At 43.2% G+C, this 26,478-nt stretch overlaps 3 protein-coding genes across 6 annotated transcripts in view; 2 read left to right on the top strand and 1 right to left on the bottom strand.

Annotated features, from left to right (window-relative positions):
- CARMIL1 (capping protein regulator and myosin 1 linker 1) overlaps positions 1-26,478 on the top strand; it is a 341,669-nt gene that overhangs the window by 293,202 nt on the left and 21,989 nt on the right. The window lies entirely within an intron of this gene.
- LOC308481671 (biogenesis of lysosome-related organelles complex 1 subunit 4-like) lies at positions 155-5,480 on the top strand. Its single transcript, XM_081014318.1, has 5 exons — positions 155-534; positions 1,389-1,460; positions 1,855-1,956; positions 3,178-3,312; positions 4,214-5,480. The coding sequence occupies exons 1-5, from the start codon at positions 298-300 to the stop codon at positions 4,313-4,315; spliced, it is 648 nt and encodes a 215-aa protein (XP_080870444.1). The 5' UTR covers positions 155-297; the 3' UTR covers positions 4,316-5,480.
- ADNP2 (ADNP homeobox 2) lies at positions 6,362-25,132 on the bottom strand. 4 transcript variants are annotated; one of them, XM_081014150.1, is made up of 5 exons: positions 24,608-24,715; positions 21,030-21,154; positions 16,591-16,710; positions 12,346-12,435; positions 6,362-11,627 (listed from the first exon to the last, which is right to left on the bottom strand). In XM_081014150.1, the coding sequence occupies exons 3-5, from the start codon at positions 16,696-16,698 to the stop codon at positions 8,646-8,648; spliced, it is 3,180 nt and encodes a 1,059-aa protein (XP_080870276.1). In that variant the 5' UTR covers positions 16,699-16,710; positions 21,030-21,154; positions 24,608-24,715; the 3' UTR covers positions 6,362-8,645. The 4 variants fall into 4 exon arrangements, with proteins under 4 accessions (XP_080870276.1, XP_080870277.1, XP_080870278.1 ...); XM_081014151.1 differs by lacking the exons at positions 21,030-21,154; positions 24,608-24,715 and adding an exon at positions 24,957-25,132; XM_081014152.1 differs by lacking the exon at positions 21,030-21,154 and having other exon boundaries at positions 24,608-24,927.

Here is a 26,478-nt window from a genome sequence, read left to right as displayed (position 1 = left end):
GGACGCTCTCCAGCCTAGACTGAGGAAAGGAGGGAGGCCGCTCTCGGGGGCCAGGACACCCAATCACGGGCTCCGCTCAAAAGAACGCCACGCCTCCGCTACGCCCCTCATTATTTAACAAACGAGCCTTCCCTTTGGCCGTGTCCCCGCTGGGTTTCCGTAGATGAGGAAAGGCACCCTCCCGCTACTCCGCCGACAGTTGACGGGCCGACCGTTGAAAAGCGCTTCGTCAGGTGACAGGCGGTTGGCTTCCTGATGCGCGCGGGCGGAGAGTAGTAGCGCGAGGGAGGGGGCCGAATGGATGAGGCGGCAGCTGAGGAACCGCCGCTGCTGCCGCCGCCGCCTCCGCAGCTGAGCGGCGACAGCGGGAACGTCTCTCAGAGCCACAGCAGCGCCTCCGGCATCGGGGAGGAGGAAGAAGACGCGGCCGAAGGAGATGCCTGCGGAGCGGAGCTGCTGCTGGCCACGGCCGCGGCGGACTACGCCGGGTACCTGCTGCCCTCGCCGCTGGGAGGAGTCGCCCCAACCGGGCAGGTGAGCGCAATCACTCGCCCGCGTCTCCTCAGGAGGGGAAGCCGCCGCTTAACCGCAGCCTCGGAGCGGGGAGGGAGAGTTGGGTCGCGCCGCGGTGCTTACCTCGAAGCAAAGCCCCCCCCCCCCTCAGTTCAGTGGGGGGGGGTCCCAGGTAAGGGGGCGAAGTGGGCTCACCCCTTTAGGCTGGACTCACCCACCCCATGGGCGTAGCGAGCCCCCCCCCCAAATCAATTAAATAAATAAATACTTAACTAAGAGTAGAAACTGTAGAAAGATTTTGACAAGATTTTTCTGAGCACTTTGGGTCCAAAGAAAGTAATTTGAAACAACCGTTGAGACATTTCCTTCAGAATCCGCAGGATGACAGATGGGTGTCCTAGCCCCCCCCCCCCCCCAATAAATTATGACTACGCCCATCCTCTCACCTCCGATTTTATGCAACGCAGCAGCTGTAGGACTTTAGTTTATGGTCTTCCTGGCCTTGGACTTTGTGAGGAGTTTCTTTCTTGGAGGTTAATGGGTATTGCTTCCATTGTTCAACCAAAACCTGTGTCTGTTTACTCAGAAGCAAGCTCCACTTTGCCCTGAGTTTCTTCCAGTCCATGTGTTATCATTATTTCTTAATTTCTATAATGCCCTCATCCAAGAAGCACAAAAAAAGACACAACATAGTAGCAAACAAAAACTCCACCCCCGTCGCAGACACAAATTAAAAAGGTTATCGTTTAATTAGGCAAAGGCCAGGGAGAAAAGTGTTTCTGGTACCCAAAGGTGGCACCAGGCGAGCCTCTCTAGGGAGAGAATTCCACATAAGAATGCCCTGTGATGTTTGCATTTTTATTTATTTTTTGCAGATTGAAACCTTAGACAAGAGTCTGGAAGATTTGCTGACAAGGGTAGATGAGTTTGTGGGGATGTTAGACATGGTAAGTCTAAGAACACAATAGATACGGTCAGCCACTGAAATCAAACTACCTTTAGGCATGCTTTCTCACCAACATGAAATTAATAATCTGAATCTAGCTTGTTTTAACATGTAGCATTCCAGTTTTTGTGGCATCCCAACATTACCCGCAGGCATGTGCAGATTTGCTCAGATCAACCAAACAAAAAATGAAATAGCCTTAACCAATTGTTCTGAGCCAAATAGTTTTGTTTAGATTATGATTGTTCTTTATATGAGCACTTAGACACAAATTATTTACTTGTAGTGGCCTGTGGGTTTAAATAACATTTTATTCATTCATTTAGATGATGTTTGAGATCTCAAGTAATCTTAATGCTGTTGTTTAGAATTTTTCTTGTCTGATATTTTTCTAGATTCGAAGTGATTCCTCTCAAGTAGTAAGTGAAAGTGTGCCTCATATTCATGCAAAGGCAACGGAAATGAAGCAACTGTATAGAAAGATTGACAAACTGGAGGTATGTGTTTCTGATGTCAGTATCACAGCCCTTTTTTACAGGACTACTTGGAAATAATCTTTGGGCTATTTTCTTTTTGATCCTGTAACATAAATATATTCACCCAATCCAAACAATTGAGCTCCAAAATTTGTGTAGAACTTCCCAGCTGGAAAGGAGAAGTTTCCATGTCCATTCCTTTTCCTGCGTGCAGATGATCTTGTAGATTGGGCACATGGCCCCTTGCTGTTCTTAAAACTTAGTTTAAACTGTCACTTAAAAAAAATAAAAAATCCTTGCTCCTGTAAATTTCAAATAAAAGAGGAGGAATGTGGCTTTGTAGCGTAAATCAGTGTATCCAGGCACACTAGGGGAAGAGCTTGCTATGCTGTCTTGGCATATACAGTGGTATCTCAGTTTTCAAACGTAATCAATTCCGGAAGACCGTTAAGAGCTCCAGAACGTTCGAAAATGGTAAACTCAATATGGAAGCCTCAAAATGGAAAACTCAATATGGAAAACTCAATACGGAAGCCACGTGACATGTTTGACTTCCGAGGCACGTTCGAAAACCGAAGCATTTACTTCCAGGTTTGCTGCGTTTGAAAACTGAAATGTTCGTCAATGGAGACGTTCAAAAACCAAGGTATCACAGTATAATCAGTCATCTTACATTGTAAAAATTATGACTCTTCAGATTTCAAAGGAGTTTAGAAGTTCAACATATAAGAAATCTTGGGATTCTTCATTTCTGTTCTGTTTCCCACCACCCAAAAAAACCCTACTGTGCTTCCAATACTTTTTGTAATTATGTAGTTAGAACTCTTGACATAGGTAACACTGACTCTCAAAGTTCTAATTTTTTTTAATAAACAACGGATTATTCAACCACTGTGTAACATGTGTTAAACAGATTTTGTTGTTGTTTAGTCGTTTAGTCGTGTCCGACTCTTCGTGACCCCATGGTCCAGAGCACGCCAGGCACTCCTGTCTTCATTAAACAGATGCTTTTCCACAATCAAATGCAGTTAAATGTGCTTTGAAATGCATTGATTTTCATGTACTAAGTCTAAGCTGGAATTTGGAATGTGGCTGTAGATTAGATGCCAGTGGTTTCTGACATGTGTACAGAAAATTTGGTTTTTTATATGACCAATAGAACTATTTGAGCAAAGAAATGTCCCTTTAATATTCTCCCATATTGCACCTGTTCATTGCTATTGATCTGTTGTTGTCTTTCAGGCCTTTGTAAAAATGGTTGGAAATAGTGTGTCAGGGATGGAAGAACAGATCACAAAGGCAGAATCAGACCTTGGAACGTTCCCAAATACTTTCAAAAAATTTCTACACACAATCAATGTGCCATCTTTCCTTAATGTAAGTTTTGTTCCTCAACTATGGAAATGCTTGCTATAATAATGTATTTGATATCAAATATCATAAGCTTTTGTTATGTTCAGATGTCAATTTACTAGATTAGTTTGTAAGCCCAGGAGAACAACTTTGGCAAATCTCCCCACTGTTGAGATGATTATGATGATGATTCATTAAGTAGAGGTGTGGTTGGTTGATCCTGACAGTCAACATATGGATGTGTGGATTTAGATACATAAAAGAGAATGAAACATAATGCAATCTAGATAACTTTCTTGGAGTGTTATATCCCTCACAGACATTTGCTTACAGCGTGTTTCTTCCCTTCAAGGGTTGCGGCCCACCCCCCACCCCACCTCTGCATTTATCTGAGATGGGAAATGGTTTGGGGGGGGGGACAGGAGATTTGGAACATGCTATATGTGCCATGATTGCAAAATACTGTTTTATTAAATGTAACCCCTAAGTACTCAATTGTTAACAAAGGTATGCCCACAGTGGCCAACCTACCCCACCAACCAACAGAAAGATTCATACATGATTCACCTTGCTATCTCATATAAGTCCTCCACAGGTGAATAGAAGTTACTTGCTTCCATGAGAAATGAATGACAGTCAGCTCCATTCTTTCTCAGTTCCTTTTTGGATCTTGCCTGTTTTGTGCTTCCGGGCACGATGACTCATAAATCTTTTGCCTTACAAGTTGCTATAAATTACAAGTGGGGAGAGTACTGTTGTACTTGGAACCTGCTTGTGGGCTTCTAATCTAGTTTGGCCACTGTGGGAACAGAATACTACTAGCAGGGCTCCTCTTAAGCTACCACTAAAATTGTGGGGAATTCATGATTTATTTCTGTTTATTCTGTTGTGAGCAAGTATTTTAACATACAGGTTTTAATTCCAGAAAACATCTTCCTCAAGGCAGAATCAAACAGTTTATGAACCTCCTGATCTCTTCAAGACAGAAGACTACTTTCCTTCCCTTGGTGAAGCACAGTATATGTGATTTAGCTTGACAATGACATTATTGTGACAAGAGAGTCTTATCTAAGCGAGTTCAGTGCTGATCTTAGGTAGTTGCAATTCTTTGGAAATTATGTCCTGCTGCTTCCCATGTGTCCCAGGCCCTCTTCAAACATATTTCAGCTTAGTTTTGTATAGACTATACTGTTTTTCCAGTCTTCCAACAAGGTGAACTATACACTCATGTTTGGCAGCTAACCTTGCAAGTAACCCACTTTGAAGACAGGGAGAGGGAGATGGGGTTGGGTGGAGGCAAGCACACTCTCATGCCATATAGACATAAGCAGTCCTTCCCCCTCCCTGATTTTATGTGTAGGAAAGAGGGTAAGTGTGTGCAGAATGGGCTTCCTTATGATCAGCTACCTACCAAACACCTTTCCAGGCTAGAGAGTGTCAGGGAAGGCAAGTGGGGAAGTAACACATAAGTTAATACCTTCTTTTCTTACAGCTGCCCCTAAGGATGCCATAAACACACACCTGCCTTTTTTACTTGTCAACATTGAAAGGCTAGGTAGAAGCAGGTATACTTTTCTATGTGTTCCTTAGATCTACAGCCCCTTCTTTGGACCTAAAATGAATTGTGGGGAAATGGAAGAGGCCAAGCAATAGAACTCATTTTTGTCTTCCTCTGCCCAGGAGTAGACTGGCATATGGGCAACCAGTTGCCATACTCTAGTAATATTTTCTTGGTTATTCTCATTTCAGAAATTGGAATAAAAAAATGTATAAATACCCATCTGCAGTTAAGAGATTAAGAGGGGAGAAAACAGGAAATGTATGCTTTTGCATCTCACATTTTTTATTTCTGCTGCTAGTATTAACCCACATACCACAAGGATATTTTTAAAAAAATATTCTGTGGTACTTTTAAGTGCAATAAGGACCAAAACTATACATTCATGCCCTTTTAATGAATGTATCTGGATTCAGTTCAATGTATTGGGTGGAAATGCACTGTTTAAACAAGGAGAGGCAAAAGCTGCAAAGTCAAGTCAAACAGCTATAGGTGCTGCCTACTGCAACAATTCTGGGGAACTGTTGCTGACAAAGCCCTTTTTGATGAATACCTTAAAACGTTTGTATATAAAATGCCAAAAGCAGTGGCCAAAGCTCTTATAACTTAAAATCTAATTAAAGTTTAAATAAGATTCCTTAGCGTATGTTTTTATTTTTAAACTATAAATATGTAAGGTTGCACTCATAAGCCCACTTGTTTGGGATTATGGCCAATGAATTCATCAAGATCATACTCTCTAATATAGTGTTATGGCATGCCATCCCCCCGCCCCAATGGCAGCCTGTTAACTCTCAAAATTTAAACTGTGTGCACTGGTTAAAAAAGACTGGCAACCCCTCATCTATATGTCAACTCTCACATTGTTACAGAAACTAGGATGTATTTTTATTAAAAGAGGATTGTGGAATTTGGACTTTTCCTCTAGCAGTGAAACTATTTTAAATGCTGCCATATTGAGAAACCTAGCCAAAGGCTTTTGCAAGCACAAGTACTTTCTGCACCCTCTTGATAATCAATTCTTCACTACTGTACAGGGGATACTGGTGGGGAGATAGAATGTGGTTCTTTTCGGGATAGTAGTTCTTAGTTATGTATTATAACCTCACCCAAACATGAGATGACTAACATAACTCTACAGAATCAAAGGGTGCACAGAATGTATTCAGCAGAATGCAGTGGCAAACAAAGCTTTTTCTTAATTCTCTTTCAGTCTGAGTGGGCTGCTACACGATTAAATGGAACCATGTTTCATGTAAAAGACTACCTGTCAGGAAAGAGGATCCAACCTAAGTGTCTCACTAATATACACAGCCTGCATAGGCAATGCCCCTCACCAGTGCATATCCAAACACCCAACACACCTGTGGCCTGAAGTAGTGCTGCCAGGGAGTTTTACAGCTCAAGCCTGCCTACAGGGTCTAAGACACAGTATACAGGAAACAAAGAGTTCTCAAAGGGCTGCTTGCTTGAATGCTGCTTCATTACGTCACTTTAAAAACTTCTATACACATCTAAAATTGAAAACTTGGGTTTATTTGAAGTCAACAGATCAATTGCTCTAACATGTAACAGACCAGGCTCTCTCCTACTGTAAGGAGCAGCTCAAGCTTTATGTGCTCTTCTCACTCCTTCATAATCCTTGGCGTCTAGAAAAATAAAAAGGAGCTGTTCACGAAAGCACCACTAATGCACCTCTGTTCACTTCCATTCTTGGCAGATCATACATGCAGTATTCAGGCATGTGCTGTAGTGAGAGCCAAGCATAATAATTAGCACTGTCATATAATTTATCCTGCAACTTAAAATAAGCTCACGTATTAACTTTGGCCAAGTTGAAATTCAGCTTAGTTGGTTGGCACTGAACACAGATATTTGCACTTCAGTCAGTTTTGATTTATAGGTCGTCATTTCCCAAAGCCAAGTTGACCTTTCCTTAATGCCTGCAGTGATTTTTGTTTTGTACTTACTGCCAGCATCTGGGTTTCAGGTAAAAGCAGCTTGCTTTTGCCACTACTTCTACCTCCTAGTTTTTCCCCACAAAATGGCAGAGGGAGGCACTATTCCACATTCTCTGGGCATTCTCACATGAATGGATGAAGGTCAAAGTTAAAACAGTAGAAGTAGTAGTAATCACCACTACTTCAGCTCACCCCTGAATCCATGTCTTTCACCAAGTTCTGGCATATACATAAGGATCAATGCTGAAACAAAAGTAAATAATCTACCTGTGCCTACAGGACCCCCATTGCAGAATTTGTTTATTTTTTGCACTGGCATTATTCACTGTCAGATGAGATTGTATTAAAGAATAGAACCAAACCAAAAAGCCCTCTGAACAATTTTCTGACATTTATAGAAACTGAACAGCCTATAATGCAACTGCTTAAATTGCACAGTTATTTACATGCAGTTTCACCTTAACAAAAATTCTCTTGCCATAAAAGACACGTTAGTAACTAGAAGACAATGTCAAGTCAGCACACCAAATATATCATTTTCTTTTCTTGATGCTAAAGTAATAAGGTGTCCTAGTCAAGTTGAACAGAATGTTAAATGTTAGTGGTTAAAACAACAGTATTCTGTAGAGATGTCAGAACATACATTGCTGAAAAGTAAGAGACAAGAGAAGCAATAAAACCTGCCCCTTGTTCGCAGGCCTATTTGTTTTTAAAGAGTACTCTGCATGTGCAATCTCTTGCCTAACTTTAGACAAGGTTGTCATCTGGGTGACGCAGGAAATAATTCAGCTACTGTAATGATAGCAAGAGCTTTCAATAAACATTGATTCAAATACAGTGAGAAACTTGAATAAACTCAGGGCCTGCACTAGGCTAGTGTTGCTGAAGTCTTTGATCCCTTGCCCCAAACAAAAGTGGTTTGGGATTATTTGCTAACATAGAGCAGAGCAGCCAGTGAAAAGCCTTCATAAAGTGTACATAGCCAAGTGCTGCCTGGAACAGTATGCTATGTCATCAGAGCTCCCAGCAAGCAATAGAGCCATATGAAAAGATCCCTAGGTTGTCATTATAGCTCAATATCAAATGGACAGCTCCTCTCTCTTATTTATTCCAAAATGCAAATCAAGAATTATTAAACCAAAGTTTTAACTTCAGGGGAGAAAAGTTGCCATTTTTTATGTAAGCCTTCATAGTTTCTTATTGTAAAACAAATAGTTTAGAAAACAGTGCTTGCAAATCCTTGGCTTACATGTTTCATAACTAAAGGCAGCAACTGCTACTTTTCAATTAATCAAAGTTTCTGCATTTGTTATAGCTGTCACTGGTAAATCTGTTGTTAATTTGGAGAGCAATCTGAAGATTAGGTTACAAGTTAACCATATTAATTTTAAAGACAGAGGAGGTGGTTTTTTTAAATTATGGCCCTCCTAATAGTTTTATTATTTTATCAAACATATACACTTTTAGAAACAATTTGTACTTTTAAAAAAAAGCCAGGAAAATTGTTACACAATTGTATAAAAACCATAGGTAGAGAAAACTACCCCATGAACAGCAAAAAAGAACAAAACAAAAACCCAGAGCCTCAGGTATACTATACTGTACCCTACTGCCACAAAGAACACACAGCCCAAATGAAAGAGGCACTGCGTACTAATCTTTTAATAACCACAAGAAACTAAATCAGTGAGACAATTCAAAGAATCATCGAGTTGGAAGGATGCCAAGGGTCGAGTCCAACCCCCTGCAATGCATGAATCTGAACTAAAGCATCCATATCAGATGCCTGAATATGCAATCTTGATTGCCTTATGAGAGTTTTTTTTAAAAAAAAAAAATTACACATCTTCTGATTCACATTTTAAATTCAAACTGTGCTTCACATTTTTAAGTTCAGACATATTGAATCCCAAAAGCACAGAAGGCTTAAGATTTTTTATTGCCCTTAGGCAGGTGTGTCTCTTTCTCCCAAAGAATGATGCAATGTCAACTTTCCAAGCACACAGACTGGATGACAGTAACTCTAACTCCTTTTTAGAGGGATACGGCTTCTTGTTAAAATAATCTATAAGAAACAGTTTCTGAACTTCATTTGAGCACTGTTGGAATGGCTTTGGATTTAATGCTAAAATGTGAAGATTCTCAACGGAGGGCTGGCCCTTAGTTTCAGACTTATGATCAGTCTTTTGTCTCTTGGAAGGCACAAAAGTCATTTCCTTAGCTGGAACTTGGGCTGTGCCACTGTCTATAATCAGGAATGGCTGGTCATCATTCATTTGGTCCTCTGCAACAGAATAAAGGTGATCAGATAGTTTCCTCTTTGTTGAGAGAGAAGGATCATCATGATTTTCACCATTCACAAGTGCCAGATCTTTCTTCTCGTCGAGTTCAAGCTCCATCTTCACAGCTGGGGTGCTGTCTTTGGGAGCACTCCGGCAGCGAAGCAGATGCACAGCAATAGCAGTCAGGGTCATGTTGCCAGTATATACACCACAGCAGTGGATACATTTGAAAGCTGGGGTCTTTAAAATGGTGTGCACAGTTGGCATGATATGGTGCCTGTCCTTCAAATGGAACTCGTAGGCTTCTAGGCTAGTGAAAACACCGTAACAAAAAGGGCAAGTTGATACTTTCTTATTGCCATTATTCATATCAGCAGTCTCATGTTGCAGCTTCATGTACAGAGGAATAAGTGTCCTTGAATTTACCCCAGCAAGTAATGCTAGGTGTACTTCTTTTTCACAAAGTTCTTCTTTTACAGTTATGTTGAAGTCAAAGTGAGGAAACACCAGGTCACCTTCCGAATCACTCTCTAGTTGAAAACCTTTGTCATCATAATCTGCATGTAGTTTCTTCTTCCCCTTATGTACAGTTTTAGTATGATCCACAAGGCATTTTAGGTCGTGAAAAGTACTGGTGCAAAACAGGCAAGCTAATCCATGTATGAAAATATGTTTTATAAGCTCTGCCTGAGAGAGAAAACATTTACAAGAAAAACACCTGACCGTCTTATCTTTTAGCCATCTCAGAAAAGGTGCACAGGCTGCAACTTTGTCTGTATCAAGCTTGCCCGTCTTCCCTGAACTGCATTTGTGAGCCACTTGCATGTGCACCTGATAGACGTTTGATGGGAAAAGCTCACTGCAAACAGGGCAAGTCTTCCACTGCTTGGCCTGTTTAAGGGCTAGGCTCATTGCAGAGGCAGAGACAGAAGTCTTGGCGAGGGTATTCGTGGAAGAAGTTACTACTACAGAGGAAGGCACAGTAGCTGGAGCCTGAGACTGCTGAGTAACTGTACTAGATTGCATCAGCTGAACAGGCATCTGAGGAGGTGGAGCTGTTGTCACCCCTCCACCCGCTGGCACAGGCAAAGCTACTGAAACTGGGGCAAGGGTATACGTAGGTATCCCATTAACTTGTCTGCCAGTTGGAATTAACTGTCGAAGGATAGGTCCCGCAGTCAGTAAAGTAGCATTCTGAGAAACTCCAGGTCTGACAGACGGGTTTACAGGAAGTACTCCTGGTGCAACAGGCTGATTGAACTGGAGAATCCCAGGTCCAACTGACTGGTTTACAGGAAGAACTCCAGGTGCAACAGGATGATTAAACTGAAGAACCCCTGGTGGGATCGCCTGGGTGACTGGAAGGACCCCAGGACCACTGGGCTGGTTCGAGCTACCAACAGGTCGGTTTACAGCAAGGACGCCAGGTGAAGAAGGCCTGTTTACAGGAACAGAGCTAGCCGCAATGGGTCTGTTCAGAGAACCAGCAGGCTGAGTTACAGGGAGAGACCCCGGCAAAACTGGACTGCCAACGGCCCTAACAGATTGATTAACAGGAAGCAGGGTAGGCCGGACAGGCCGAGTGAATGAAAGGACTCCTGGAGGAACAGTTCGACTTATGCTCCCAGGAGGCTGGTTTAGGCAGAGAATGTCAGGTCTCACTGGCTGCTTCACAGGAAGTCGATGAGAAACAAAGACTGGATGAGGAACTGCAGGCCGAAGAGTCACATTGTTCGGACCTGCTTGGCTAGGCAGTAGTGTATGACATGACTGGGCAACTGTAGCTGACGATGATGGATGTGTCAGGCTACTGGAGGCACTTGGTCCAACTGTGTTTGGGACTGCTTTTGTTGGCACCACATTCTGATTCTGATTCACTGATGGAAGTGAAAGTTGGATACATGTAGGAGAAGGTGAACCCACTGAAGCAGTGGTAGGTATCAGCGATGGTGTGGCTCCAACTGTGGAAGGCTTGGGTGCAATACTGACGATATGCTGTGACTTTGCTTGTCCTGATTTTTTAGGCTGCACTGAAATTATAGGTCTCAATATATTCTCCAGGTCTTTGTGTACTTCAGATGTTAGGACATGGTATATTAAAGAATCCCGACTGTTTGCAAAAGCATTGCACTTTTTACAGTAGTGATCAGTAAAATTCTCTTCACTTTCATCAGGCCTCTCCTCAAAGTATGTGCTTATTAGGCTTTGGAAATGGGTTACCAATACATGTTTCTTCGTATTATAGTATAATGTGTCTGTAAACTGACATTTCTGGCATATGAAGTTTACTGCATCACTCCGGAATTGTCTCATGCCACCACTCACATTATAGTTTTGAATTTTTTTCTTAGAATGAAATATACGAAGGTGTTTTCCCACTACTTTGGAATGAGAAGCAAATGCACATTCTGGGCAAGGAACAACTAATTCTTGGTCAACTTCATCTTCATGGTAACGGTTCAAGTGGTTTTTGAAAGAAGAAAGAAATTTTGATGAGAACTTGCAGAGGCTACAGCAGTACGGATTTGTTCTATATCTCTGAAAAACAAGAAAAAGGGGCAGTTACTTCAACTGGCATCTACGAAAGGCATATTTATGTTGATTGTCCAATAAAAATACCAAAGTACTGAAAGCCACTATACTAATTTCAGTCAACATAAAAGTTTCTTCAGGCGATCAGAACTTTCCACATCCAAGAGAGTATTAACAAAAAGCCAACATCTTATGCATTTATATGAACACAACTTTCTCATCACTAATGCTTGCATAACAACACAAACTGTATGCAGAACAAGCAAAATGATGTAGATGTTTTATGTTGCTGTGCTGGCAACATAACCCCATCCCATAGCCCCATTCAAAAACTGGGTGAAAATTTGGATTCTAGCCAACACAGAAAACAATGTGGGAAAGCTACTGCTTGGTGATCAGTTAGTCACCAGGAAACAATAATACAGTTTCTTTACTCTTTGAGATCATCATTTTCAAGACCATCATTTTCTTTTCATCTTCTAATCAGTCATTATAATGGCATCCTAAAAAATAAATAAATACCAAGTTCCATGTGAACTTAAGAAAAGCATGCACACCTCTTGCTATATTGCAATCAGCTTCTAAGATCGATAGCCATCTAAGAAACAGTTTGCATTGCACAGTTGATCCCATGCTGTATCACAAAGGCTAAAAAAAATCCACTAGGTATTTACAAACCAGTGGGCTCAAACAGCATTCTGAAAACTGTAATGAATAAACATACCCTTCTTCTGGTCACAGACTCCCAAAGAGACACATCACTCCACGAAGTGTTGCAGAAATATTTTTCTCCTGGGTCAAAACTTTTCAGGGTCTACGAAAAAACAAAGATTTCGAAAACAGCATGCAACTAAAAGAAAACCCTATTTTATACAATTCTAAGTCAATAAGTTCATTATGTTGGTTATAAACTGCAGGCTGTATCCAATGCTTCTGCTCCATTCACTCACAACACCTCCCTAGCACAACAGGACTCCTCCCTGCCCTGCAGTCCCAAAACACCAGCGAAAACTGCTCCAGAGAGTTGGAGGACCCTCTGAAGCAGATTAGGGGCTAGTGAGTAGAGGCGGCACAAGCACAGCTCTACTCACACAATACTGGATACAACCTCAAAATTAAAATTGCAATTTGAAAAATATATATGCTATGTCGCCTTTTTCCAATAATGGATTTCAAAGTGTGGTAAAGTTGGTGAGCTTATCAGATCTTAAGGCTTCCCCACACTACTTGCTTCTGTGTGGGTAATCTACAGGTTACACTGAGCGTGGAAGGTATTAACCCAAGCTATAGAGTCTCACAGCTAGAGTTTTCTTTACAGCTTGTCTCCCTTGCCTTTCCAACTTTGTTCAGATTTCAAGTTTAATCTATTTCAAGTGTAGTTTATGCAATTTGAAAGTTTTAAATATTTGCAATTAATTGAGCTAGACTTTTAAAATGCACAATTTCTGGTGTATCTGAACAAGCTTTGCTTGTCAAGAAACTATAGTCATATCTCTGAAGTTAAAGTTCTGCGTGTTTGATGTAATGAAGTGCCGTGATGGAATGTTTGTGACTGACCTTGATTTCAGTTTTTTTTAAAAAAAAATAACTTTAAAAACCCTATGCATACTCTTTAAGGCAACCTAGCCAGATGGATGGGGTATAAATAATAGTAATACGAAATTGAAAAACAACTTGGGGGAACTTCAGTTTTTCCTAAAAAGAGTAAACAATATTTTGCTCATCTGCTTGGTGCAAACTTTTAAGACTATCAACTTCTGTAAACAAAAAAAAAAAACCAGGAAATAGTGACAACTCATGGCAACAATGCATGGAAGGGTAGATTTTCACTTCATAGCAATGAACTAGCCAGTAACTAGGGGTGGAGCAACAGCAATATGTACATGATACTATAGCAAAGCCAGGCACAGCTATCTGAATTGCTATACACATTTACAATGTGGCCCCGTTAGCTACATGTTAACTTAGTCAACTGTATTCACACTGTGTGTATGTTGTTTCCAGATGCTACAACATCACCAGCAGCTTCTGCTGCTTTTACACAGCAAAAAATACTATTCTATTCTTGTTTTACTTTTCCCTCCAAAATTCAGAAAACCATTAAAATATTATTTATCATGCACAACAAATAGTCAAAGCAATACAATGACTAATACTCCTGCACAAATTCACCAGAAACTCATGCCAACCTCCTGTTAAGGGGTTAGTTTTATTTAGTGAGGGAAGAGCTTTCTCATTGCTGAGATGCACCTGGCTGAATCTGGTGACTTCCCTATTAGTGTTACTGGGCAGATTGAACTTTGTGTATGAAAGAGCTCAGATTACAGCACTGGTCATGGGTCGTTGGTTGTGGTCATTATCAGGAAGGAGTGGATCCTTGTGTAACTGTGGAGTTACCTGAAGACTTTGAGAAGAGCTTGTCTGAGAAGACTTGGAGAATTGCCAGACTTCGGGACCAGAGGATTTTAAGTTGTTGCAAGAATAACTGCAAGTTGGCTTGTGTGTGGACTTTGTTCAGCAAGGACTTTAAAGTACAGAAACCCCTCTGGTACCAGAAGGAGAGAAGCCTACATGTTACCTGTATATAGTGTGTAAATATGTAGTGTGTGTGTTGTGTTGTGTGTGCCAAGTAAAATAACTAGTTCGTGTTGGTGAGCTTAACAGCTTTACTGAAGCTTCCATAGCATGCGCACCGATAGCAAAATATATAGGTGTTGAAGATAAACACACACTCCAACAGCTCCCCAGCAGCCACCAAGACAAAATTATCTGAGCAAAGTCCTACTAGCCCTTTATCCAGAAGGAAGCCTAGTCAAATCTCTGCTACCAGTTCCATAAAGACACACTTCCTCTTTCCCATTCTTTTCTCACAATAAAGGAGGAAGCAGGAATGCCCAGTCTTTTTAACTGACGTGCATTCCCACTCCAAGTGAGAGTAGGGTGACTGTATTTGAAGTAATCATGTTTTTAAAATCTTATGTTTTGAGCTTCACAGCCTCAGATTAATGTAAAGGTAAAGGGACCACAGACCGTTAGGTCCAGTCGTGGACGACTCTGGGGTTGCGGCGCTCATCTTGCTTTATTGGCTGAGGGAGCCAGCGTACAGCTTCCGGGTCATGTGGCCAGCATGACTAAGCCGCTTCTGGTGAACCAGAGCAGCGCATGGAAACGCCGTTTACCTTCCCGCCGGAGCAGTACCTACCGTATTTTTCGCTCTATAACACGCACCCGACCATAACACGCACGTAGTTTTTAGAGGAGGAAAACAAGAAAAAAAATATTCTAAACAAAACAATGGATGTATGAGTTTTGTGGTTCATGCTGTGGCCACAGACATGTGATCTGACAGTGAGTTTGGAGTAGCCCAGTGCAAAAATCCTGAGGATCCATGTGGATCCATGCTTTGTAACCACGTTTTTGCACCACTGCGGCCCCAGGCAACAGTGGGTGCGTGATTTTTTTGGTGCAAGATGTAGCCATGGACATGCTATGTGATCTGATGGTGAATTTGGGGTGACCCAGTGCAAAAATCCTGAGGATCCATGTGGATCCGTGCTTTGTAACCACGTTTTAAGTGGGGAGGGAAGGAAAAGCACTCAAGGGACAAGGAGCATGCGTGGGGTGGGTGGAGAAGGATGCTGCTAATAATGCAAGTGAGGGGTTTAAGGGGAGAAGGAACATGCGTGGGGTGGGTGGAGAAGGATGCTGCTAATAATGAAGAAGAGGGGTATAAGGGGAGAAGGCTCCTCTCCCGCTTTGCTCCTTTAAAGCAAGCAGGCTCTGCTTTTCTCCCTCCTCCCCGCTCATCCCCGGCTTAGCGAGCTGAAAAACTTTGCTGCTATGTAGCAAGCTGAGTGGGGAGGAGAGAGGGACAGAGAGCCTGCTTGCTTTAAAGGAACCAACCGGACAGGAGCCGCTTACACTTGTGTAAGTGGCTCCTCTTCCGCTTTGCTCCTTTAAAGAAGCAGGCTCTCTGTCCGTCTCTCCTCCCCACTCAGCGGCTCTTCTCCCGCTTTGCTGTTTCAAAGCGAGCCACAGAGGAGGGAAGGAAGGGGAACCATGGATCCTCTGCTCACGACTGCAGCAGATCCCCCCCTGCCACCCGTAGGCATTCCCTCCATAACACGCACAGACATTTCCCCTTACTTTCTAGGAGGAAAAAAGTGAGTGTTATGGTGCAAAAAATACGGTATTTATCTACTTGCACTTTGACGTGCTTTCGAACTGCTAGGTTGGCAGGAGCTGGGACCGAGCAACGGCAGCTCACCTCGTCGCAGGGATTCGAACCACCAACCTTCTGATCGGCAAGTCCTAGGCTCTGTGGTTTAACCCACAGCGCCACCCGTGTCCCAGATTAATGTACCCAATGCCAATTTGCTTGAATCTGTAAGCTAAACAAAGATCTCTCATTCCATTCATATTTTCATGTGACCTATCATAGTTGGTCTTTTTTCTAGCTTTACAGGTGTTGAAGGAGTTGTGTATTATGTAAATACTGTTTCTTGACAAGCCAAACTAGTATATTAGTACTTCCTACTTTCTTTTGTGCAAACCAAAGCTTTCACCTACTTCTATATTTATTTTAAGAAAAATTGACACATGAAATATATCAAGTCATGTTTCATAGGATGTAATCTAAGAGCCATCCTAAATGAAATATGAGGAAAATGTATTAAATAAATAAATAAATAAATAAATAACTGAAGAGTTCCAATCTGCAAACCTCTCTCTTAAGAAAGAGTCAATATGCATGCTACAAGTAAATCCCCAAATTGAATCCTATAAAAAGACAGTTGAAGACCTATGATCACTCACACAGTGACTTACAGAGGATCTCATGATGTTTTACTCATGGACAATTGTACTGGAATTGGTTTTCCACTCCTCTTTTTCAACCAATATTTCCACACTTATAAGACTCATGAGCTCACTTAAGAAGAATGACAATAGAGAACTATAAGGGTCTTACCTGAAGTAACTCCTGGCAGCTGTCAAGCCCAATATCCTTTAGAATACCCTTTACTTTCTTCCGAGCCTTCCTTATATTATCAAGATTTTGCACAGGAATTTGAAGCATGTTGAATTTTGCCTAGAAAACAAGGTGACACAACATATATACATCATTTTGTTAAATGTAATATTTCAAATTATGCTTATGCATTTAGAAAATTCAGATTAATCTGACTTTCATTACTGAGTATTTCAACAAATGAGTATATTTGTAGATTTTACACTTTCTGTGGCAGACAACAAATAATACATATGCAGCTATATTTATCACAGGAAGGTTGCAATTCCTGTACACACTTCCCTGGGAGTAAGTGCCACTGAACACAATAAAAATACAGTAGCACTACCTGTACACAGAGTGGATTTGATTTAAATCAAATTGATTTAAATCACTAGTTAGTAAGACTTGATTTAAATCATTTTTTTTAAAGAAAGACTCATTATTGCTGGTATAATCTTAATATTTACAACCAGATGAAGGTTTCATTTTTGGAATAATAAATTTTCAGAGTAGGTTTTACAGTTATATCAAAAATTACTGATTTGGTTATACTAACAGAAATACAAAGACAAGTTATGAAATTATTGTTTATATTTGGACAGCTTTTCTGCTGTACTTTATTAGAAGGGAAAAAATAATTTCCTTAATAACAATTTAAACAATTTATTTAACTAAAACAATAACATTATAGCATATGTATCCATGTTTGTTAACTGATGTGGTTAAACGACCGTTAAAAAAAACAGACTGAGTTTTAGCACACATGAAAAACTTAAAACAAATCCTTATTTCCTGATGAATAGCCTTTGGACTATAATGTAACTTAAATAGCAAACCATCTTTAGAAAGCTTTTTCCTCCAAAAGCATTTTATTTTAGAAATCCGATTTAAATCAAAGAAATCTGATTTAAATCAAAAAAGCCTGATTTAAATAATTTAAAATTCTGGTTGTTGTTTTTTTAAAAAAAAATCATTGATTTTTATCCACCCTGCCTGTACATGAATGCAACTGCTCAAGTTCTTTATTACTGAAGAGGTGCAATTCTGCTGTTCAAATATTAGCAAAAGAACCCAAATATAAATTTGCAAGTGGAGACCACCACAAAACTTCAGTATTTTCCTTCCTAAGTTACTGAAATAAGTAGTAATTTGTATTACGAGTTTAGAAGCCAAACTCAAGGTGTGAATTTCAGATACACACCTCTTCAGTTTGATTGCTATACACTAAGTGATATGTCACAATACTAGCTGACAAAAATAGCTACATCTTTCAAGACATATGATGTGCATGCTATGCAACACCACCACCAAACAATCCATAGGGCAAACACAGTTACAGCCAGAAAGCCATACTACCTCACTACCCTCTGTGTTCCCTAATAGGTATATACAATCTTCCAAGCCAACTGCTACTTGCAAGAGCAATATCATACCAGGTCCTCAGTGGTGACCCCCCCATGCACCCCCAGCTTTGAAAACATACTATGGTAAGTATCACATGCACTTCCAAGTTTCTACCTACTCAAGAGATATGTTAAGAGATGTTAAGATTTTGGGAATACCTAGTAATATGATCCCAAGATGCAGAACATTCAAAATGCTATCACAAGGTCATTCGTCTGTTTATAAGAGTACAGTGGTGCCTCACAAGACGAAATTAATTCGTTCCGCAAGTCTCTTCGTCTTGCGAGTTTTTCGTCTTGCGATGCACGGTTTCCCATAGGAATGCATTGAAAATCAATTAATGCGTTCCTAGGGAAACCGCCTTCAGACCAGGTCCGGGGACAGTCTGTCCCCGGACCTCTTCTGAAGGCTGGGGGGGGGGGCAAGGGCTTTTCTTCCCACCCCCAGCATTTTAAAAAACCCCGGGACAGCGGAGGACTTCTCCGCTGTCCGGGCGATCTTAAAATGCTGGCGGGCGGCATTTTAAAATCGCCCCGGGACAGCGGAGGACTTCTCCGCTGTCCGGGGCGATTTAAAAGCCCCTGGGAAGGCAGGCAGGGGGGACAAAGACTTTTGCCCCCCGCCAGCCTTCAGAAGAGGTCCTGGACCTCTTCTGAAGGCGGGCGGGGGGCGAAAGTCTTTGCTCCCCGCCCGCCTTCAAAAGCCCTCCGGGACAGGCAGGCAGGGGGGAGCAAAGACTTTCGCCCCCCGCCCGCCTTCAGAAGGTGTTCCCTCCCCCCCCCGCCCGGCTTCGGAGCACCGTTCCGAAGCCGGGCGGCGGGGGCAGGTCTTCCCTCCCCCCCGCCCGGCTTCGGAGCACCGTTCCGAAGCCGGGCGGCGGGGGGAGGTCTTCCCTCCCCACCGCCCGGCTTCGGAGCACCGTTCCGAAGCCGGGCGGCGGCGGCAGGTCTTCCCTCCCCCCCCGCCCGGCTTCGGAGCACCGTTCCGAAGCCGGGCGGCGGGGGGAGGTCTTCCCTCCCCACCGCCCGGCTTCGGAGCACCGTTCCGAAGCCGGGCGGCGGCGGCAGGTGTTCCCTCCCCCCCCCGCCCGGCTTCGGAGGAGCCTTCCGAAGCCCGGCGGCGGCGGGAGGAGGTGTCCCTGCCCAGCCGCCAGGCTTCGGAGGAGGTCCGAGGACAGTGAGGAAGACGCACTGCGCTTCCCCGCTGTCCCTGAGATTTCCCTATGGGCTGTCGTCTTGCGAAGCAAGCCCATAGGGAAATTCGTTTTGCGAAGCGCCTCCAAAACGGAAAACCCTTTCGTCTAGCGGGTTTTTCGTCTTGCGAGGCGTTCGTCTTGCGGGGTACCACTGTACAGTGGAACCTTGCTTCTCAAACTTAATTCTTGGTTCTCAAACTTAATTCGTTCCGGGAGTCCATTCAACTCCCAAAAACGTTCAAAAAACAAGGCACAGCTTCCAATTAGCTACAGGGGCTTCCTGCGCTCAAGTGGAAGCCACGTCGGATGTTCGGCTTCCGAAAAACGTTCAAAACCCGGAACACTTATTTCCAGGTTTTCAGTGTTCAGAAGCCAAATTGAACGAGTACCAAGGTAATTTGAGAACCAAGGTACGACTGTATACCAGAATGTAATTACCTGATGCAAAACTGAAAGCAACAGAAACTGCTATACCTCCATGGGCTGAGACACTTTTCAGTTGGCAAGTAAAAAATAATACCATCAATTGACTACAATAAAATATTCCATGAAGCCAAGAATGTTATTTTGTATGTAGTGACTTCTAAAAACTGATAAGGGTGTCATTTGAAAGCTTAGTATTAAGAGGGTTTTTTTATATGGATGTTTCAAGCACTTCTTTTTCCAAAGAACAGAGATTGTTCAAGGATGTATTTGTATAGCTGCATTAAATATTCCAACCAGAATGACTTCTAGTGTCTAACCATCTTCTCCAACTCAATGTGATGGGCATGGTAACTTACTTCCTGTATAATAAAGCCAGCCTATGATTCTTCTCTTAGAACTGCTTGCCTTTAACCTTTTAAGTTCCGATTTATTTGTACACAAATAAGATATAACCACTTTGTATTGAATTACTCATCATGGGTGACCAGGAATTCCATGCAGGCGCATTCATGGAACTCCATCCACGTGAGCGAGCAGGCTGGTGGAGTGGGGTACAAATCATTGTGTGCCTCTTCTGTCAGCTCATCCGTCTTCTATGCTACGAAACAAAGTACCTTCCTCCCAGGCTAGCATGGAAATGCAAGAGGATCAGAGAAATTGCTCTGTCCATGCTCCATCAGCACACTCAGCTTCCACAACAGCTGTGGTGTGGAGGAAGCAAAGTCCCTTCCTTCCTGACCAGTACGGCAATATCCACAGTCCAATGAGGAGCCCATGAATTGCTCCAATCCTTTTTAAAAGGCCATTGCCACATCTTAATTTTAAAAACTTACATCCTATGCTTCCATCGCAGTTGCAATAGTGTGGCAGTGAATTCTGTAAGATGTAAGATGTTGCCTTAATTATTTACTGTTCTACCCTCAGCCTAGTACCAATCAATTTCATCAGGTGACTCCAAGTTCAATTTTCCCCACCATTTCTAATTTTATAAGCTATCAATGTTCAGGTTTTTCATATTTTTGTTCAGTGCTAGCCACAAGTTATTCATTATTCAGCTAACACATTTTTTGCAAAAGCCATATCACGGCATAACCAGAGGATGAAATGCACATACAAACAGAAGACTGCAATGCTAAATAGCCAGTGTGGTAGGATTCCAGCAGGTGGAAGGAGCAGGCAAAGTTTCCAGTGCAACTGGATGCAACCAAAGCTTTCAAAACATATCCAGCACCATGCATGTACTTCTTCCCTTTCCATCCCCTGAGCATGCTGTGGCTACTTAGAACTGTTATCTAAGAGAACAACACATTGCACTGGTACGCAAGTAACTGCCATGCATAAGTTGTTAACTGTGCTACGCACAGCTGCTTACTTAACCAGTGTGGTGTAGTGGTTAAGAGAGGTAGACTCGTAATCTGATGAACCGCTCCTCCACATGCAGCTGCTGGGTGACCTTGGGCCAGTCACACTTCTCCGAAGTCTCTCAGCCCCACTCACCTCACAGAGTGTTTGTTGTGGGGGAGGAAGGGAAAGGAGATAGTTAGCCGCTTTGAGACTCCTTCGGGTAGTGATAAAGCGGGATATCAAATCCAAACTCTTCTTAGCAGTATCAGACTGGAGCTGACCAAAGTCAAAGCAAGGAACCTTCCCACAGTGCAGCCCACCACATAACATGCCTGCTCTCCATCTTGAACCATGTGCCAGGCTCCTCTTGAACTCTGTTCCTGGGATACATGCTTGCTGCCTGAGCTTTCATAGGTAAGGAGACAAAAGTGTCTATGTTTGGCCTGGGAGCACTGAGATGGAAGGTAAGCTGTGCCTACTGGAACAAAGAACTTTCTCCTCCTTTGTTTCTCTTGTCTGCATTTATTTGGAAAGCGTGTGAGACAAAGTCATGAGACAAAGATCTCACCTTCTTCTGACTCAGGGTCTTGCCTCTGATGTAGCCCTCTAAAACTGTGGACCCCTGAGCACATAGAGGGGAAAGCCCACCATAAATCTACATCTTCAGCTGCTTCGGGATCAGATCTCTATAGAACTTGTATGCAAGACCTGGACTGGAGCTGCTCTTGACCCTAGTGAACTGGAAAACGTAATTCCTGGACTGGACTGCTCCACTTTATACATGATAAATAATTTGGTTTGCTCACCACTTTCTCATGTGAGAATAAGGTTTTGCATAACAACATAGTCAACATGAGACAGAAAATATTCCAGTGCTTTATTTTTCCATGAAAAATGTTCTGCTTCATAGGCTCAATGGTAACAGTTACCCCTTAAAATATGTTAGGCAAGCAAAGTTTTTAACCATTGTTTACTATATATATATATATAAAATAAATAAGCATACTAAATTAGAACTCTCTAGGAAATCAGAAAAGAAATTCCATGGAAACTGAAAATATTCCAATACAAATTCCACTATGTTAATTAGCCTAATTTGCATTGGAAGAAATTCCATTCCAAAACTTTCCAGAAAATTTACATCACTGAATATTAAGGGCCAAAGAGCTGACAGAGATAAATGACATAAGTTTGAGCAGCAGTGGAGTTACAAGACCAAGACCAAAAGAACCATAAGGAAATTTTACATTTACATCAGTGCACAGGAAAGAACTTCACTTCACTCAAAGCCTTCCCTTGGCTACAATTCCAATTGCTGAAACGATAATCTGTCATAGAACATGAATGGTGTTTTGACTCTTAAGCAGCAAAATTCCAGCCATGACAGATCTCTCCGCTGTTCCTCGTTTCAAGATCATGATCTGAAGAACAATTCTGTGCACAACTACATTTGAAAGCCTCTCCAGTTTGATCTTAAAATGTGAAGATGCATTAAACAATTTTTTAAAAACTAATATAAGGCAATCAAGATTGCATATTCAAGCCATCTGTCATGGATGCTTTAGCTGAGATTCCTGCATTGCAGGGGGCTGGACCATATGACCCTCAGTCTTTCCAACTCTACAATTCTATCATTAACCTGGCATCATTCAGCATGTCTACTCTGGACTAAACACTCAGGCCAAGGCAGCCATGACAACACTGCTGACTAGGAGAGGCAACAAACACACTAAGTTTTCTTTAAAAGACTACATTGATACACCTGCCTGCATCAATTTATGAGCTCCTGAAGCGTTTACTACATTAGCTGAAGAGAAGGGCAGAGGCTGGAGAAACAACTTTTGAGTGGATGGGTGTCCTTTTCCCATCCTCAGCACCCCCTGGGAAATTTACCAAACCTACTGTACCTGGAGCCAGGTGTGGTAATAGGTAACGGTAAAAGGATCCCTGACCATTAGGTCCAGTTGTGGCCGACTCTGGGGTTGCGGCGCTCATCTCGCTTTACTGACCGAGGGAGCCGGCGTACAGCTTCCGGGTCATGTGGCCAGCATGACTAAGCCGCTTCTGGCGAACCAGAGCAGTGCACGGAAACGCCATTTACCTTCCAGCCGGAGCGGTACCTATTGATCTACTTGCACTTTGACGTGCTTTCAAACTGCTAGGTTGGCAGGAGCCCACCTTGGTACCTGTCTATAAATGCAAGCCCTGCCCAAGAGACAATAAACAAGCTGCAGGAGAAAGGGCAGAGGCTGGAGAAGGAACTGTGAATGGAGGGGTGGCTTATTTGTATCAGCAATGATTTGTTAACTGTATTTCTGTAAACTGTTAATTGCATTAATGCAATTATTTGTTAAATGTATTTCTGTATTGTTTATTGTTCGTTGCTGTTTCAGTTTACAGTACTTCATTTGAGAGATTTTGTTAATACATTAAGCTGCATATAAATGGAGTAAAGAAAAAAATAGTGCTTTAGTAAGATAAAGAGGGCAAAATCACAGAAACAAAATGTGTCTGAGCTGCAAAGTGTTGCCTCTCTCATTTTCCTTCTCACTTGTATGTGAGCACAGGACTTCTTCCCTCTTCTCTTGTACCCTCTGCACCTTTGGTTATCCTGCCTTTCCTGATGATCTCCCTTTCTTAATCTAACTGTGGGCCAGGAACACATTTGCAAGGGAGTCAAGTTCAAGCCTTTACAAGCCTAAAATGTCATGATCTCTCCAGCTGCCATATGGTTAGCCACTATGACCAAAGAGAGGCATGCACCTCTAAGGCCATACAGACACATGACTTTGTGAAAAATGTTCTGGATTCCAGGTCTCAGTGGAATAAGAGTTCTCTCACAGACTCTTCCATGGAAATACAGATCACTTGCTGGAAACAGACCAATCACACATACAGTACCACAGTGACAATTAAATGCAAGATCCTAAAATATGCAACGCTATCAACCGACCCTCAAGTCTTGGGACCAGAAAAGTACCACACTAGCCAGCAACCACTCTATAAACAGCCTCGACAGCTTGCTCCAGTCCATCTCTTTAACTCAAACCCTGTTAATGCACTTCCTTAAAAAATCACAATTCTATTTAGCCTTAAGCAACCGGTTTAGTATTCCAAAATGATTTTTTTTTTATTTTAAAAAATGGGTCTAGCTTTGGCCACCCCACACCGAAGCAGTCGAGAGTTTACAGGCTTCCTGAAATCACTGATGTTCCACATGAAGGAGAGCGGCAGAGCTGGTGGTGTTAAACGCATAATAATAATAATAAAAATAAAAATACTGCTGCAAACCCGAATGCCTCACGACATTCCATCCTCCCTAGCCTCCGAGGAGCCCCCGGACCTTATTTAAGCCCCTCAGCTATTAGAGCTGGTGGCAGCGCCGGGCAGAAGCGAGCAGGCCTTTTCTTCCATTCGCGGCTTTCCCCCCCTCCGCGCCCGCGGGAGGGAAGGCGGGCTTCCCCACGAGGCTGGGGTTGCCCTCTGGCTGTGGCTTGGCTGGCACCGCACCGAGGAGGCTCCTGCCAAGGCGGCCTGAGGGAGGCGGAGGCCGCCCTGGGCACCAGGGAGCCCGGGCTCAGCGAAGCGCCGCAGTGTTGCACCTACCTGCCCGGGCGGCAGGGGGAGCCCGCTGCCTGCCCTCCGGTTCTTGCGCTCGCGCCTCCCCGAGGCGCTTGGACGCGTTGCAGCCTCCGGCGCCGCCTCCTCCGTCCGCGGCCGCTTGCTTGGTCGGCCGGCTGCTCGGTCACTCCTTCCGCGGCCGCCCCGCCCTGCCCCGCCTCCCGGTCTCGACCTGCAGCCCGCGCTCAGTGGCCCAGCAGGACGGGCAGCGGCGGCGGAGGCAGCAGGAGGACCAGCCGCAGCATCCTCGCCCCGACCGCTCGCCCTGCAGCCGTGCAGCGTCGGACCCGGTGCCCCGCTCAGCCCCGCTGAGCCCGCGCTCCCATCCACCCACCTCCGGCTGCTACTCCTCCCTCCTTCCCAAGCCAGAAAGAGAAAATGGCGCTCGATTTGTCCAAGGAAGTGACGTCGGCCCTCATTTGCATGCCAGTCGGTGGACCAATAGGGAGGCGCGTGGTCCAGGGCTCCCATTGGTTCCCTCCATCAGCACCAACTCTCCAGGAAGGATGGTGGGGCTTCTTGGGAGCGCTCTGGGAGTGCTATAGAGGTGTCCCCCACCCTTAAACTACTCACCTGTGCTCTCCCCTTCCCTTGGCACAACTCCTGGAACAACTCCGAAGTGGAAACTCCCGCGTGATTTCGTGCTATGACGTCATTTTCAAGGGGGCGTGGCGCTGTGACATCATATCATGTGATGCCACCACGTGGCCATGCAGTATTTCCCTTGCCTATTTGCACAGAATGTTGTGGAAGCCTTGTTTGCAATCAGTATGTTGGTGAAATCCCACCTTACAGCCAGCAGCCAATGAAATGCTGACATGTCAAAAAGCTTTGCATCTCATTGCATGAGGGAACCACTGAAGCCTCTGAGGGAAAGTGTTTCACAAGGTTCACACTTTTCAACAGCATATACGCCTTGACATACAAAAAAATGAGGAGTACTCTTTCCTCAAAGAGTATTCCTCAAAGAGCAGGAAGAAGGATAAACTAGATTGTCTATCATAACTTCATAAGATTGTTCATGAGCCTTAGGAACCATTGTGAAATGTTAATGAGGACCACTATATGACAGATGGAACCACCAACCAATAAATGCAACTAGAGCAGAACACAGACCAATCCTTGTGGAGCATCTCAGCCTAGTTCTTACTAGGCAATTTAATATTGTATATCTTTCTTGGTCTTGGGTCTTTTAAGGTCTTGGGTTTTTCCAATGTAGAGCTCCAACTTTCCTTCTTAGCCTAATGTGCTGATCTGTTGAAGAATTGCTAATCTAAGTGACAGCAACAAAATAGGACTTCCATGATTCTGTCTACCCAATGTGCAGGAAAAAATTTTTGGGGGTGACTATATAATATATATTTGAAATATGGTGTCAGTATTGTGATAATACAATGGCAAGAGGTAAGCAAGTTCCATTGTAATTAAACATATAGGCAACAGAAGAGGTAGCCAACATGGGGCTCTCCATGTGGTGTTGGGCTCCCATCAATCTCAGCCAAGGATGGTCATGGATGATGGTCAACAATATCACTTTGACTATACCTTGGCAATAGTACACTTGGTGCTGTTTGGAACATGGAACACTGAACTACCTGTATAGGTTACTTCCCATGAAACTCCTGTTATTTCCCATTCATGTGCTATTGTTTACACACGTTGTTAAAGAGATGGAGGATCAGCCCATGCAGAAACAGCTTCCATGCTTCAAAGAGATCATTTGGAACAGACTGAGACCCTACCTGCCTGTGCAGTGTCTCGCCAGGGTGGTACATGCTCTGGTTATCTCCCACTTGACTTCTGCAATGCACTCAACGTGGGGCTACCTTTGAAAGTGACTTGGAAACTGCAACTTA

Source organism: Podarcis pityusensis (genome assembly GCF_964106645.2).
Source record: "Podarcis pityusensis genome assembly, chromosome: 7".
NCBI lineage: Eukaryota > Metazoa > Chordata > Lepidosauria > Squamata > Lacertidae > Podarcis > Podarcis pityusensis.
This window is presented reverse-complemented; position numbering and strand designations above follow the sequence as displayed.